Source organism: Boleophthalmus pectinirostris, unplaced genomic scaffold (genome assembly GCF_026225935.1).
Source record: "Boleophthalmus pectinirostris isolate CB_2022bp ecotype Guang Dong unplaced genomic scaffold, ASM2622593v1 HiC_scaffold_13, whole genome shotgun sequence".
Taxonomy (NCBI): domain Eukaryota; kingdom Metazoa; phylum Chordata; class Actinopteri; order Gobiiformes; family Gobiidae; genus Boleophthalmus; species Boleophthalmus pectinirostris.
This window is the reverse complement of record NW_026571036.1, coordinates 20,319,803-20,336,894: the sequence shown is the minus strand read 5'-3', so window position 1 is coordinate 20,336,894 and position 17,092 is coordinate 20,319,803. Positions and strand designations below refer to the sequence as shown.

Genomic DNA, 17,092 nt, shown 5'->3' with positions numbered 1-17,092 from the left:
ACTGGTTCCAGTTTGACAACAGTACCAACTTTGGCAAGAAAAATGAACAAGGCAGAAAAATACAGACTACGATTGACTAATTACGCTTTCAGTCCGTTCACCGGCGGCTGCTCACTCGCATCATCTTGCAGTCTCCCAGACACTGAGATGCAAGATGGGTGTGTGCGCATGCGTGTAGACGCGCTCTTCGTGTCTCGCGTGTGCGCTCTAGAGGGGAACAGGGAGCATATGGCTCACGGCTTTGTCCGCCGTAAAGACATCTGTTGAGCGAAGGTGTTTAAAGTAGGCCTAATTCAACGTAACGGCATCTACAATGTTCACCACAGCTTATACTGACTTATATCAGACTATAGTAGCTCGTTATTGTAGACTACCCAACTATATCTAAGCATGCAATTAGGCTATAAAGAATTTATGACCAGTGCACCTTCTTCTGTCAGTTTTCCTGCAGAAATACGACACAAGATGGCGCCGTCGAGCTGTGATTATAAAATAGACGAGCCCAGGGGATTTCAAGCCTACATCTCGTACGTTTGACTAACCTATCATTGAAGAGAAGGAAAAGGAAGGGCCATTTTGTTAAAAAGTAAGAATTTTTACTTGCCCTCTATAAAAGCTTGTATTTATTTTACTTTGATTTACAACTGGCCAAAGCACATAGTCAATATGGAAGTTTTAACAACTGGTATCTTCTGGTATTTTAACTGAATATTTGTTAAAGGCGTAGACTACGTGCAGCTTTACATCTGAACATCTTTCTGTTTTAGATAGTATGAAGGAAATGTACAGAGCTCGTTTTTGACCAGACAGATCCCCCATGTGGACAACGATGGTCAGTGCATGATTTGGTGAGTTTTAGTGGATCTAGTCCGCACTCATTTTCTACAAAGCCACCTGTGGAACTGCTTACACATCAGGTTTGTTATCTGTGTGGTCTCTGGTTTGGCACATCTTAGACCGAAGCAAATCTCAAACCTGAAGTAGGCGAGCTGGCAGAGCTATAATCAGAAACATTATGGCCGGGCTGTCTGTTGTTCAGCTGACCACATCTGGAGAAGCAGTAACTCACACTGCTCTGACACAAAGTTAACAATAGAAAAGAGATTCATAGTCCACTTAAAACATTGCAAACCCAGTTTGGTGTGGCTAAAATGACACATGCCAATGTGATCTTAACTTTGAGCTCTATCCAAGCATAAATATGTATGCACTGAACCAGTGTGCCAAAAATAAACAGATGAACAAATTAAGCTCAAACTACATGAAATGTCTGTTCTTGTGTTGCACTGTTACCAATAAAGGTCAGTCAAAATGCTTACCAGATGTGCAAATCTATTAGACTAAAATAAAGTATTTAAACTAAAATTCACTAAATAGGTCAGTTTATTTTTAAAACAGAACATTTTCTCTTTTGTTGTTGCAGATAAAATGTGTGTGTATATGTTATTGTACAATACAATGTTTTTCTTGGCTGGGAGACTTCCTTTTACACTTCCCTGTTGTGTAATCGGCTTCATCTTGTGGCTACAATTCAGCATAAGTTATGTGGTATAGTTTTAACACACTATTAGTCAACTACATCTTGTAATGTAGACCTCTCTGTCACTCATTAAGCTCATGTTTTTGTATCGCTACATCTGTCCGTTCCATTTTCAGAGGTCACTTTTTCAATCTTTCCAGGACACTTAAAACCAGAGCCTGCCTAGCTGCTGCTCTAAGCTCTATAAAGCCTTCGTGAGAGATGTATTATTAACCTATGATTTATGCAGGAACGCAGTGTGCACCCACCAGCAAATCTGTGTGAGGGAAGTTTCACAGCCAGCCACCTGGGACCAGCAGTTTTCCACATACCATAGAGCAGCGCAGTCTTTAAAAACCCATTTGGGGAATACCTTTTTCCAAAACATTTGACTCTTATGCAGGGATCCTTATACTGGGATAGTGATTCAAAGGACTAATGATATCCTACGTTTGGACAGTCAGCACTGTAACTCAAAATATATTCTATGTTTCTGGCTCATGAACTTACAGTCTTGAGTCCCTCTGCTCTTCTGTGAGTTATGTACATACTATGCACTTTTTGTCAATGACTGCTCCATAATAATAATGTAGTAGTGCACTTTACAGGCTGGTTGAAGCATCTCAAAGCACAACACTGTAGTCATTATTCACTACTACATTCACTATACGTGGTGGTGATAAGCATTTTTGTAGTTACAGCTGCCCTGGGGTAGAGTGAGGCTGCCAATCTGCGCCATTGGCCCCTGCGACCACTAATAATTCACATACACGCCACATTCATACTTGGCAAGCTAGGTGAAGTGTCTTGCCTAACGGAGACACAACGACATGGTCTGAGATAGAATCGATCCTCTGACCTTCAGCATTGGTAGATGAGAGCTCTAAAACTGAAGTCAAAGGCTACGAAATGCAATGTACAAAAGTATAAAAATAATAAAACCAATAGTTATAGCAGTCCTAACATGTAGCAGTTTTAGATGTAACAGTAGGTATAAGGTTCTGTAGCCATACTGTTCTTAGTCATGCATGATTGAGTCAAGTTGGGTTTGTTTTTGATTAGGAAACAACATCGATGTCAACATTAGTCATTTTTTCTGAAAATAACACTGCATAAACACATTCATTTACAGAGCCCCAATGTCTAATATTATTGCCAGGTTATTAACACCTCTTAATTCTTCCAGTTGCCAATAACATCCACAGCTTGGTTCTGTGGTTTCAGTTAATGGCAACATGTTTAGGCAAGGCAAGTTTATTTGTATGGCACCGTTTGTACACAAAGTAATTAAAAGTGCTTTACAGAATAAGAAAGTCATTAAAATCACAATACAAACCAATCCAAATATAAATAATTAAAAGAGAAGAGAAAAGAGTGTGAAATAAAAAACAAACAGCTAAACAGAACCTTTTTGAGCCTGGATTTAAACAGTCACAGCACTGAAATGTTTTTCTGAAAGAATTTTGAGTAATGGTTATGCCACTAATGCTCTGACTGATTTGTTTCTTCTGGGCGATATTTTAAGAATAATCAAGGACCCTTTTGTAAATTATTGCCCTGCTAATAATATTAAGCCAATTTTAAGGCTGAAATTACTGCCACATGGGGTTTGATTGGCAGCTGGGATCAACATGTGCTTCTCTCATATCTTTAAGTCATAGCAATGCTCCACAGCCAGTGTTACCAAATAAGACTGTAATTTCTCCCCATTATGACCTCAGCCTGCAAATTAGCCCACTTAGCTCAATTTGTAATTATGCATGGAGAGTATACATGCTATTCTGAGAGACAATTACAACCCTATGGTCAGCCTGTGTAGTGCTGGCTTTCGTATCTGAACACATGAATAGCCATGCTCCAGCTAAAGTCGAGCTGATCAAGCCTGAGTTTTTGCCGCTGGGAATAATTAAGTATTCCTCATTGTTAAAGGTGCTTAATGTAACTTTTCTCCATGGAGATGTTATTTGGATAGAATGTGTCACAGAATCTCCATGGAGACAAGCAGGTGAAGATACTGGTCAGATCTGTGGAGAGGTGGGCCAGCTCACAGTTAAATGCAAACTTTTAAGGTTATTTTGAGTAATAAAAACACCTGTAATTGATATGGTTAATGCCATACTGTGGGATATTCCATACAAATCAATAATATCTCCAAGGAGACAAGACAGTGGCAAGCCATCCACTGGAGAATAGTACATCTAGTACATTTACTTCAAATGTAACATAACCCCAAGCAAAGCCATACCTACATTTTAACTTAATGTTTTATTTATTTTAAGAATATTTGTTATACAGTAGTTTTCCCATAATTATATCCACATTGCCTTAATCAGCACCATTACCTAACTATAGCTGCTCATATAACAGCTAATTGCTATGTGTCTTTCGCAGTTTGGTGAGACCTGGAATCCTCACTGCTCTGTCTCACTCTCTCAGATTCATTTTGGATTGCTGTAAGTTTAATTTTAAGAGTTTTTGAGTAGTTTTTCTCTGTGTCTGCCTACTCACTCAATTCTGGCAGTAGGTCACGGCTTTTCAGTATAACCAGCATTTTTACTGCTTCCATAAAAACAAGATTGGGGCTACATACACGCTCCTGTGACCTACATGTGTGCGTGTCCTCATTTGGCCTCTGAAAAAGAACCCCTCCCTCACAGCATTCACAGCCAAAGTGCCCAAAAACTCACAAGAACAGCAATGCCTGACCAACTTTCCTCCCAAAATGTTATTGTTATGCCTATTTCATTCTCTGTTTTGTTGGAATTTCGTTATTTTCCATTTTGGCATATTCTTCATAGTTTTCCCCTTGTGCATGTTCCCGCCAGTCATCCCTAAGTTAATATTTATTCTGTGTTTCTCTGGTGCACTGGGTTATGCCTCTTGTCTCTCAACCCCTCACCTCTTTCATTAATCTTCATCTGTCAAAGGTTATTTGCTTGTTTTTCATTTTAGACTCTGTTCTCTTAGACTGTCTGTACAAATTGGCAATTCACTTTCAGTAACCAAAGATTACAGCAAGATTTATGTAACACTTTGCGACTGTTGATTTTGAGGAAACAGCTAAGGAAATCCATTCACTTTCACACAGTAAAAGCTGTAGTGTAATTGCAATTTTCAATACTCCAACCTACCACCAAGTCCTGTAATTAACCAATCAATAGTCTCTGTTATTTTATTAAAGATATACTAGTTTGTACATAGTATGTATGTAGAGGACCCTTTAATGTGAATTAATGGCTCTATATCAAAATTGTGAGTTGTGTTTTGTTTCATTTACACATGTTGACTAATCTTATATTATTATTAATCTGTTTACATCTCCAAAGATCAAAATGCTCTGTTCCACCTTGTGATGTAGTGGTGGTTTTCAAGTTAGTACCTTTAGTAATTCAATAGATATTGGCAATTCCAGTGCTGAAGATATCCAAATGATTCTAGTGAAGGTGTATGAAGTTTAAAAACACGGTTGTACATTTCCTGCATTATCCTATGACATCACAAGGTGGATCTTAGTGTTTTCAGTGGGGAGAACTCAGCCTTAAACATGTGTGAATCAAACAAAACACAACTCCAGGTATGTTTATGACACATTGTAAAATAAATCACAAAATATCATAATATGGGCTCTTTAAATAAATGCTAGATAGATAAGTTGAATGCAATGCTTTTGAATTTTCCAGGCAAAGCAATTGCATCTCCATAAAAACCAGAAAAGTAACATAGACCATCTTTAAATAAAATCTGATAAACACTTTAAAACCGACTGACACTTAGGCTTTGGTTCAAATGATACTGTATGTGAAGTGCCTCTATCACAGTTTTAGTTTTCTCTGTGGCCCATTTGAAATCACATAAAAACATAAACAATACTCTGCTCTGATGAGAAATGAAATGACCATTTTGAGATAAGACTTTGACATAAATAAATAGCTGTAATTATTGTCATACGGGAAAAGCTCTCCAACCATGTAATTCTACAAGAGATGAGTTGTAATTATCGCAGACGACCTGTGCATCTCTGCAACTGTATAAACTACTGCTTCCAGACTATTACTGTAAATGATAGAGTCAGATCAAATGTGTAGGAAAAACCTAACCCGATATGCATGCAGAAAATTATGTTCAGAAGTCACAAATATATTGCCACTACGCAATAAAATGGTTTAAAATGTATATATAAGGTGGACGAATAATTTGAACCATACGTAGATCACTTAAGGTGTATGTGGATATGGATTTACTTAATAATGTAAGATAAACGTCTGTTTAGTCCACAATGGGGAAATTATAGTGTTGCAATGTAAATTCAAGAACAGCAGGAGAATAAGAACATACAATCAAAATTAAGATAAATATTTATAAATGTTTTTAAAGTGAGTGGTTACTCGAAGTGTGAGACAATGCATAGACGATAATGGAGATTATGTAAGTATTTTAGTGCAGATACCTGGTTGAGTGGTGTGGACTTGAGGTGAGTAGAGGGCACACGTGATGTCTGATGTTGTGATGAAACTTGAGTCTTGTCTCTGAGCTCCAGACTGTCTCACTAAATGAGGACATTCCTGGCCCTGTCTGCAGATATACCCTAACCTATGCACTGATCCTAAAAAACTGTTGTTTCATGCCCTTAATGAAAGGCACCCTGTAAAACCATGTTGTCCATATTAAGTGAAAAGGGAAGACTGCAATGATATGACGATGACAGATTTTTGGATGGAAAAGTCTGTAGTTAGAGCTTGGTTTGATTTGCTTTGGTGAGTTTTATGAAGCTCTATTTTCTCTGTAATCCAGTAAGCGGGCACACACTTCACAGTTCCACAGATATTGCAGTTTTTTGGGGTAATCGCTTATTCTGATTGGCTGATAAGACTGGTCCCTCAGAACTTTAGACCTTTTCTAATTCACACAGGGTCATAGAGAAAGTAGAGTTTTCCTTTGCTCAATGTTATCATAATATTGTTGAGGAAAATTTTTGACTAGCTTGGCATAATTTAAGGAAATCACAGTTTTTCTTCAAGTTTGAGCAGCACGACCCATTATTTCCTGCAATAGCCTTTTGCTTGTATCCATTTTTGATCAGTTTCAGACAAATCATAATTCATTTAAGTAGCTGTATGCTTTGTGTTTTTTTGCCTTTGGTGGATGCACATAAGCCTGTCATCATAATATTGTCTTATTGCTCATTAATGACAGAATGAACTATAATTTTTGTGGGTCACCATGTTCTTTCTATTGCACACACAGCGACCCTTGTCTTGGAGAGTGTCTATGACTCATTACAAATACAAAATTAAGATCTTTCTTTGTGCTGTTTATTTATTGCAGATCATGTTTTTCTGCAACATTCTTTTGGAAATAAGCTCATAATTTAAAACTAAAGCAAAATCTAAAGCATTGTTCTGTTCTGGCTTTTATTGTAACACATGTTGACCAAATGTAGTAGTTTACTGTGCATGGCAAAAGGTCTCATGCAAATGTATAAAATAAGTGAATCTTCATAAAACCAAACTGACTGCTGTAGCCTTGAGTGGGATCTGGACAGTGTCTGTGATTGTGGCCTCGAAAGCACATGTCCACATGTGTCTCTCCTCAGTTCACGGCGGTCACTGATTATAGATACAGCTGCTCCAGGACCAGCTTGTCCAATAAGCCCATTATGGGGGCATGGGTCGGGGGCAGAGAGTCTCCACTGACTCTGTCCAAGAAATCCCATTCAAGAGGAGTTGGAAGTCAGGGTTAAGCAAGACAAATATGTTATGTTAAGGTACCTTTGACTTATAATAACTACAACACTGCAGGAATTATATAAAACAAAACAAAACAAAACAAAAACAAACAAAAAAACACACACACACACAACACTGAGGTAAATTAATGTCTATAAGAAAGTTACAAAAGTTACAAGAATCAGAATCTTATGTTTTTTCTGTGGTAATATTGAAATGGATGGCTACAAAAACTACATATTTTGGTACAACTTATTTATTTTACATTTTATCTACACCAACGTGCCAAGATATCAAAATATTAGTTGTATTAAGTTTAAAGTTTTTTTCAAGTACGAAATGTCTTGTCCCAATACGAATATATTGTATAAGCAGGTCTTGAGGTCAAAATAAGTCAGCTGTGTACTGTCTGCAGAATCAGGACATGTCGTGCACGTTAGCATGCTAGTTGTTGTTAGCTTCACCACTCTGAAATCTGACATTTACTGTATGCAAAGTACTTATACTCAATGTGAATAATTATGATGCCTTGAATTGATAAGGTAAATGAAGAATAACTTGGGCCACTGCAAACCATTTAAAATGAACTAGTTCTGTGTTGACATTTTTAAGAAGACTATATACGTTATTAGATACTCTCTTTAAACACTCTATTCCACCTTGTGATGTCATGCGGTAATACAGGAAGTGCTCTGTTGTATTTTTAAACTCCATACACCCTTCACTAGAATCATTTGGATAATTTTAGTCCGGAATTGCCCATCTATAACTTGAAAATTACCATTACATGACATCACAAGGTGGAACAGAGCATTTTAAGCTTTGGAGATGTAGACAGACTAATAATAAAGGGTCACTCGAACATGTGTGAATGAAACAAAGCACAACTCCGGGTATATTTTTGATATGGCACTCACAAGAGCCCATTTTGTGTAATATAGGCCCTTCAAGACACATTTCAAACATCAGGTCCAGTGCCTTTAAATATGTAGCTTGGTTAGTGCTAATGGGGCGGGACCCTGCAGGTAGGACTATAGGTAGATGGCTGTGAGCTTAATCCTGTGCAATGGAGCTCAAAGCCTCTCAGCTCTGTCATGTTCTGTTAATGTTAATCTGAGCTGTATGCTCTGCCAACAGGCCTGCCCACAGACTACCACACTGCAGGTCAAGCTCTGAGTGACGTCACCCCCACCAGTCTGTAACCAGTAACACCGCTTTATAATGCCACTGGATACAATATATGACTCAAAGGGAAAGTCATATAGTTTATAGACCTGGATAAGGGTTGTCATAAAATGGTAAAATAGACTGAAATGTGTAATGGATTTGTTTTAAAGTGCAGTTTTACCTTTGTAGAGCTCGAGATTGTGTTGTCAGCTAAACCAATGGAGATTTTTTAAGATGCTAAAAACTAAACTTATCTTTAGAGTTCTTCTGCTGTGTGCTGCTCAGTCATACACAGGTGTCATTCTGTGTAACTTCAGCTAATGGTTATATTAGAAATGTAAAGTACTAAAATTCCATATGGTTTAATAATGTGAAAATTAGAGATGCACATATCCGCCTTTTTCAGTTTCTGATTGCAATATTTTATCTTAAAGTGTTGGCTGATACCCAATATCATCTGATATCAGCACAAAGCATCTGCTTCCTTTACACAAAAATAAAATAAGACGGAATGGATCCAAATGTGTTCAAACATTAAGACTTCCAAGATTTTCCCTTGTTTTTATTTATTCATGTCTTTCCTATGTGCAAACCTTTTATTTTAAACTGTCTCTGTATAATTTTGTGGCAAGCTGGTGCCTGATAGTCATCTGTAAGTCTGTTTAATTTTAAAAGTTCTCACAGAATTTATCAGAGGAAGTGGTTTGCAAGAGAAAGAAAAAATGTGTTACAGACCGCTGCATCTGCACAGAATTCAACTTGGTGTTATTAAAATGTGTTGCATTTGGCACACCAAATGTATTTACTCTTTTAAAATGGATTTTGTTCTGTCAATGTTTAAATTATATTATGATAACAATAGAAAGTTACATATTTTGACTTTTTGGGCTTTACCATAACCCCTGCCTCGGTTATGCTGTAAATCTGTCCTGTAAAGTATAATGAGAGACTCAGTTAAAGCAATTAAAGCGAGCAAGTTTTGAATTGCACCAGATATGCCTGTTAGTTGGTCCTTTGCCTTACCAGCAGCTCTGTTATGGCTGTGTATGAGCAATTCTTCTGAAATGTAGTATGACTATTATTTCGGCAGACAATTAAATAGCCAAAGGTTGAACTAAACTTTGAACAGACCCAGCAGAAGGATTTTGTTGCTTTTATCAAGTTTATTTATAGTTTCAGTTCATCAAATTATTAGTAATCTAACAGTGTATCCAATAAGAATCAATCTCTTGTGTCCTTGAACAGGCTAATAGAACTTGGCTGCATCTCCATGGCCAAAAAAACAACAACAACACACACAACAATGCAGGAGCCATGCATTTTGTATTTTTAACACACATTTTCCGAAGATTCAGATCTCAAATGAAGGAAACTACAGAATGATTCAAACATGCCTCAATCAAAATCAGAGTAAACTAATGATGAACAAACACCATTATAAGATTCAAGTTGATTTTACATATTTCCCACTTAAAATATATGTATTTAATGTAATATGTTTTGCTGGAAAAAAGTGAAAATAATTACTCCAAGATTTTATTCTTTGAGTGCGCATCAAAGCAGTATCATCATCCATAAATATTCTGCTATAAATGGGTTTCAGAATAATGAGAAATTAGAACCATTGCCATAACAATTAACAATTTAAAACATATGTCTTTTGAATGGGAAAAAGTCCTCATGTTGTTGTTTTTTCCATGAATCATCATGATCATTCATCCCAAATTAACAGCATGTGCTCTGGTATATTCTTAAACTATTCAGGAAAGGTCCAATTTGTGATTTTTCTTCCAATATCAGCACCTTGTCAAATTATACTAATATATTCATTAATTCTAGTTTTAGTATCAATGTGTATTTGGATATTGATTTTTGTTTGACAACTCAATGTAGAAAATGTTTCCCATGAGCTAATATATAAAATGTAGTGTCCCATCAAGCAGATCTCCGTCAGTTTCTAAAGTATTTCAGATCCAGCATACCCACATAATGAAAAATGGTTCTTTCTGTTGTTCTGCTTCTGTGTGCTTATTTAGATGAGTTGAATACATGAGTGGGGACATCATACTTTGTGGACATTGCTGACTCTGCTCCTTTGTGGCTGTGCGAGTGACTCATGCTCCAATGCGAGCCAGTTGAAGCATGGAGTCAATAAAATGGTCTAGAGCAACAACATGTGTCCTGTTCACATCTGCGCTGTGTGGGAAAGAGCCCATCAAAGGAAACTTAGGGAGCAGTTTGTACAGAAGTTAAAGTTAAAAATATGATCATCACTATAGGAACAGTGTAGTTTTATTTTTCATACTTGATGTGAATCCAACTCTGCTTGCGGCCCATACATCAAATTTTACAGTAGATAAAGGCTTTATTATTAAACGGAGAAAGTGCACAGTTTTCTCACAATGTGCATCTCTTACAATATTGATACTTTGCAGCTGATGTCATCATTATCTCCTGGGGTGTGACACTAACTGTAAGCACTGCTCTGTCTGAGGGTTTGTTAGACTTTAATCTGAGCTTTATTTAACACAATCTGACCAGAAAGAACTGACTTCGAAGGCAAAAGGTGAGCTGATCTTGTACTGTTAAACACATCTCTCTTAAATAACATTATAGTCATAAGATAGCTAGCAGTAGTCAGGAGTTTAGTCTTAGTCACTCTCACCAAAACAGGACCTTGTACGCTCATATTGATCACAGGCTCCTGAAAATGTGTTGTTTTCAGACCATCTTAAACTTTAATTTAAACTTTTTTGGCAGTGTTTGCTAATGGTCTGGGTCACCATGATTAGCATTCCACCATTAGAGATACATGTAGAACACCCCCAGTGTGATGTCACAGCAAAATATCAATATTCCGGTGGAATTTTTTTTACAAGAATAATGTTGGGCACCTCAGCTAAATAGTAGTCATTAGACCAAACAGAAGATCAACCAGAAATTGCATGTTGAAAAGACATAAGCTGTAATCAGTCAGTGTGCAGTTATTGCTATATAATTTCCTCAATAAATTTGGTTCTTACCAGCTGCTCTGGGAGGCTGTAAATCATGTCCAATGCTATTGAATTTTGTATTCATAGTACTGGCATGTATGTTTTGATGTTTGATTTTTTTTATTATTATTATTTTTAATCCATCTGGCTTCTTGTTTCAGATCTCTGTACCTCCTCTTCCCTTTGGTCTAGAGCAGAGACACTAACCCGTTTCTTTCCATCTTTCAGATCCTGGGTTTGTTTCCCTTTTACAACTGTGGACTGGAGCATCGTCTGAACTTTCCGTGGCTATTCTTGGCATGGCTCCCTTCCAGCAGCTCTTTAGTGGTTGAGGTGTGTTTATCTGTGTTTGAATGTGGTTCATGACTTCATTAAGAAAGCATTATGTCCCAGGATGCTAAAGCTTTTGGTCTAGACAGGACCAAAACTATGTACGCAGTGGCATGAATGGTAGAAAACCAGTGTGATTTCAGATTTTCCTCTAGACTCAAGGAAACATTGTGTATTCATTGAGTAAATGTATTTTATACAGTATTCAAAATTAAAAATGGCTTAAACTGGTAAAGTTGCTTATTTTCTTATTTTAAACTATTTAAATATTGCCTGAGATCCAGAATATACACTTCTTTAATACTTTACAAAGATGTGAGTCTGATTTTTCAAATTGACAGGACTGACTGGTGGATTAGCCAATCAAGGGCACTCAGGGTCCATTTGTATCAGAAAAAAATATACCACTGAAAAACATTGCGGATTTCTGTAAAATCAATGAGTGAAGCATTAAACTGTGTTTATATGATGTGAGATAAATTAGAGTGTAAATCATAGGTGACCGATGAGCTTTTTCATTTCACATGTCACTGAATGAAACAAATCTAACTGCACGATCAAGTTTGGCCTAAGATGCAACAGAGGGTGTGGGGACCAGATTGATATACATTTATGAAAAATGTTATTAGGTTCTTTTTTCAGACCTATAGAATTTTGTTTTCATACCTGACAGTTTGGACTGCTCACTAGCGGTCTTCCTCAGAGTGGATGTTTCCAGTGCTATCTATTGTGTTTAGGTGGTCTGTTAGCTCTTGTGTATGTCCATTTCCAATTTTCTTCAGTATGTTGTCTACATATCTTTTCCACATAGTGAGTCTGCATGTCGTTGGTGCTGTCCTTATGGCCTTCTCCTCCAGGTCCTCCATGAAGAACCCACTCATGATGGCTGATAAGGGGTCCCCCATGGCGAAGCCCTCCTTCTGCCTGTATAGTTTTCCTTTGTATTTAAAATATGTGGATGTGGAAACGAAATTAAGGAGCCGGGTTATGTCTTCAACTGTCAGGTTGGTTCGTTTGTGTAGTGTTTTGTCTGTCCGTAGACGGTTCTCAACTATGTGTAATGTGAGGTTTATGGAAGTTTTTGTGAACAGAGATACTACATCGTGAGATATTAATATTTCATTGGTTTGTACTTTGATGGTTTTCAGTTCCTGGGCCAGTTGTTTTGAGTTCTTGCAATGTTGCTGGGTATGGTCTAATAATGGTTTTATGAGTTCTACTAATGCTTTTGATAGATTATAGGTTACTGAACCGATGCTGTCTACTATGGGTTTAAGTGGAGTGTCCTTTTTGTGTATTTTGGGTGTGCCATATATTTGTGGTGTGATGTTAGCAGTTGGTATTAGGTAACTGTATGTTTCCTTATCTATTTTTTCTCCCTCCAACAAGGGTTTTAGGAGTGTTTTAAGTGTCTTTTTCTTTTCCTCAGTTGGATCTTTCCTAATCAGTTCATATGTACTTGTGTCCTTTAGCTTATTTTCCATCTGTTGTTCATATTTGTTTGTGTCCATGACTACTGTAGCTCTTCCTTTATCCGCGGGTATTTTTGTGATTGTTTTGTCCTTAACTAGCACGCGTATTGCTTTCCTTTCCTCTTTATTTACGTTTCCTGGTGGCAGTCTTGCTGTTTCGAGAATCCCTGCTATTTCGTTTCTTAGTTCTGCTTTCTATCCCTGGTCTTTTATTGATTGACATGGTAGCTTGGTAGCGACTATGAATTCTTCGTATGGAATTTTTTCTGGCGTTACTGTGTAGTTTAATCCACGGGATTAGTTTAGTTCTGTCTGTGAAAGGGGGCGTTTTGATAAATTTTTTATCCATTTATTGGTCATTGGACCGTCTATCTTCGCATTGTTTTTATTCTTACACGCGATTAGCGGCTCTAATTTTTTTACGTGTCTAATTTTTTTTCTAAGAATATCCTTTCGTGTGTCCTTAGAGGTTGTTGTGTTGTACGCTTTTGCGTGTCTTCATCTAACTGGGACTTGCTAGCAAAGTTAGCCATGCTTGTTTTTAGTTTATTGTTTATGTCGTCTACCTTATACATAGTGCATCTTATTCTTTCTTTCAGCAGTGCGAGGCGTGCTCCTTTTACAATTTTCTCCACATTCTGAGTTGGGATGGGATTCTTGAGATCCAGGCTGGGTGGTGTAATTCCCTCGTCCCTGCAACGCAGGTTGAATCGGAGATGGTTACGGAAACGTGCCCTTTTTGATTCCAATTGTTCTAATTTCTGGAACTCCTTGACACATTGTTGTCCATGACTTGAGCGTAATAGTCCAATGAGGTTCATTTTGTCTTCCGATATTTTATGTTATTAGGTTCTTTTTTCAGACCTAGGGTTTTGTTTTCATACCTGACAGTCAGCTGATTTAAACAGGTTTTGGTGCCAAACCGCGCCAAAACCTATTTAAATCAGCTGACCAGACATGTCACAGCAACATCACGTGACCACTCTGAGGAAGACTGCTAGTGAGCAGTCGAAACGTCAGGTATGAAAACAAAACTCTAGGTCTGAAAAAATAACCTAATAACATACAATATTGGAAGACCAAGTGAATCTCTTTGGACTATGCATGAAAAATACCTGGATTTGCCAGGTAATATTAAATGCAATAACTTTTTGTTGGAGGGGCTGCTACTTGCTTGCTTTGTGTGGAATATTCCACAGGCAGCAGTAAACTTATCTCTCTTGTATTTATTCAAATATCCTATTTTTATGGCAAATATATTTTAAAAAACATAATTTTTTACTGTGAGGGGGTCATGACTCCACAGGGGGTATCACCTGCTGGTGCCATGGAAGTTTAATGCCATAGTTTGGAACATTCTGTGTTAAGTAATGACAACTTCGTGAACACAAGCAGGTGGAGAAACAACAGCTAAAAAGCTAAGCAGTGTGCCTTTAATGTAGTTTAGCTTCTTACCTCCATTTTGCAAAGTACACTTTAACAGGTTAAAGATACTGTATCTGGTCCAAAGCCAAGCCTAAAGTTGACTTCCTCCCTTCTGGTCTTAAACTGTGAAAACCTGGATTAAATAACACAGAGAATGTGAGAGTGCTTAAGTCATGGTTCCCTGGATTACACGCATGTTTTGGGGCGAGCTTTTATCTCTCAGTCAAAAGGAAACCCAAGCTGCCACACAGCTGCCTCCAATCCCAGATGTGAAGCTGCAAGTGTACACATCCATACATAGCGTTATTTCACAAGTTCTGTCAGCATTACCCCAAATCACCTCCTGTCCTCCCCGTGACCCCTTTGTTTCTCTTCCTCTTCTCTCGTACCAGATGCGCATCACCAGCTGTGCTCAGATGGCTCAGGCAGAGTGACCCTCTGCAGCATGGGGTCCCGTTCATGTGGGCCTTAGATTAAACGCTTAGGACCACCACTTCAAAATCAAACTGTGGCCCTCCATTCGCAAAAGTCTGCTCCTCTTACCACTAGTTTTTGCATGTGTTGGTAACTGGTGACTAATGTGATAGTTATGAGAAAGTTTATACAATTTGTTCAAGAGAGTAAAGGAAGTTGTGGCTGAAACAGGACTAGTGAAACAATCCTTTACATGTTATGTGCTTTGTTTCTGTTTTAGCATGTAACACATCTGAAATTAAATCTTGAAATGCATGCATTTCAAGATTTAAGGCCACCTTTCCACAGATCTTACTTGTAAATATGCCTGGTACTTGCCTTCATGGACACAGATAAATTTAATGCCATGCAATGAAACTGGCAAAGTAATTACATCATTACATGGACCTTAAACTAGAAATGTCCCATAGTGCACTTTTAAATGACTACGCAGTACATAGAAGATCCCATTAAGTTTTAGAGACTCATCCTATAACTACTACCGGGACTACCACAGGAAGCCTGCATGTCTTGACTGTCTGCTGTCTGGTCTCCATGGTCACAGTAGTAGTTGTAGTTGTTGAGATGTCTGTCAGTGCAGAGTTATGGCCAGAGCTGCTGATGGTTTGTCTTCTGCTCACTTTTAGGTGACATAACCACAAGAACGCACAGGGTGACCTCAAAGTGGAAAGAGGGCAGAGAGAGGGGCAGACAGCAGGGTCCCGGGGCAGAGAGAGAGGGGGATGGGGGGACAGAGGAAGTTGAGCCTGGGGTCAATGGTAGATGGACTGAACAGGTTTGGGAGAATGTGAATGACAGTAAACATGATGTAACTCCAATGTGAAACCACTTCAACTACCACAATCACTATCCCATGCACTAGTCTAGAGTTTTATGGGTTTGAGTTTCCTCTAACAGCAACCATGTTGCTGTTAGAGGTCCTATATTATACTATGGACTCTTGTGAGCTTTAAGTCATGTTAGGACGCTATCACCCACTCAAAAACATACCTGGAGTTAAGTTTTGTTCCATCCACACATGTTTGAGTAACTCTTTATTATTAGTTTGTCTACTTCTTCAAAGCTCAAAATGCTCTGTTCCACCTTGTGATGTCATGAAGCAATAATTTTCAAGTGAACAGCTATCTTTTACCTTTAGTTCAGTAGGGATTGTCAATTCCAGGTCTGAAATTATGCAAATGATTCTAGTGAAGGTGTATATAGTTTAAAAACACAGTAGTGCACTTCCTGCATTATCACATGACATCTCAAGGTGGAACATGTGTGAATGAAACAAATCACAACTTCAGGTATGTTTGTGATGAGAAAACAACATTATAACAGATCAGAAAATAGTGTAATATTGGCCCTCTAACAAAGACACTTTTGTTTGGATCGTTTTTCTTTAATGCATCGCTCTCCCCTTCACACTCTTCTCTCAGCAGCACAGCTCCCTTTGTTGTATCACCTTTGACCTTTGACCCTGTAGCCCCTGCTGAGGTCATTTATGAGCCCACAGTGGAAGGCTGTAAATCTGCCATTAGAAAGACAAGTACATTGGTGAGTGAGCTCACAGACTGTGCCTTCTCCCACTTCTCACGACTTACAGAGCCAAACCGCAAACACTAGTTGAACACCATGCATTCATAAAAAATGTTAACTTCTCCCCGGTGTAGAAATGGACTGATATCTTTATTCAGAGTATTGAAAAACATTGTTCACATGAACTGTGTTTGAGACATCTGCAGATTAAGTTCAAGTGACTTTATAGGCTGTTATCACATCCTACAGGTCCCAGGACAGTCCACACCCACATCAGACATGATTTGTTAAGCAAAAGTTCCCCCAATTTCCTTTAGAAATACTAAAGAGCATCAAAGAAATAATTTCCCTTGAGCAGTTTAAAGAAAATAAAAGTGTTCATAATGAATATGATAGATCCGTGTTTCCCAAACTGTGGAGCATGTACCTCTGGTGTGACGTGAACTTCCTCAGGTAGTATTTGTT

The 17,092-nt window shown here is 38.0% G+C and overlaps 1 protein-coding gene across 9 annotated transcripts in view; it reads left to right on the top strand.

Annotated features, from left to right (window-relative positions):
• Nucleotides 1-535: 535 nt before the first annotated feature.
• The window catches only part of LOC110157623 (inactive serine protease 35-like), a 67,802-nt gene continuing 51,245 nt past the window's right edge, over nt 536-17,092 (top strand). The window contains exons 1-4 of one of the 9 annotated variants that reach the window (XR_008631659.1): nt 549-586; nt 768-848; nt 3,911-3,972; nt 11,634-11,951. Coding sequence is in view for 3 of the 9 variants with exons in the window: in XM_055149433.1 (XP_055005408.1) it covers nt 841-848 (8 nt within the window). In the remaining 6 variants the exon portion in view is untranslated. Of the gene's footprint in view, nt 696-767; nt 849-3,910; nt 3,973-11,633; nt 11,952-17,092 lie in introns of those variants that run through there. The other 8 variants (XR_008631658.1, XR_008631660.1, XR_008631656.1 and 5 more) reach the window with 8 other exon arrangements.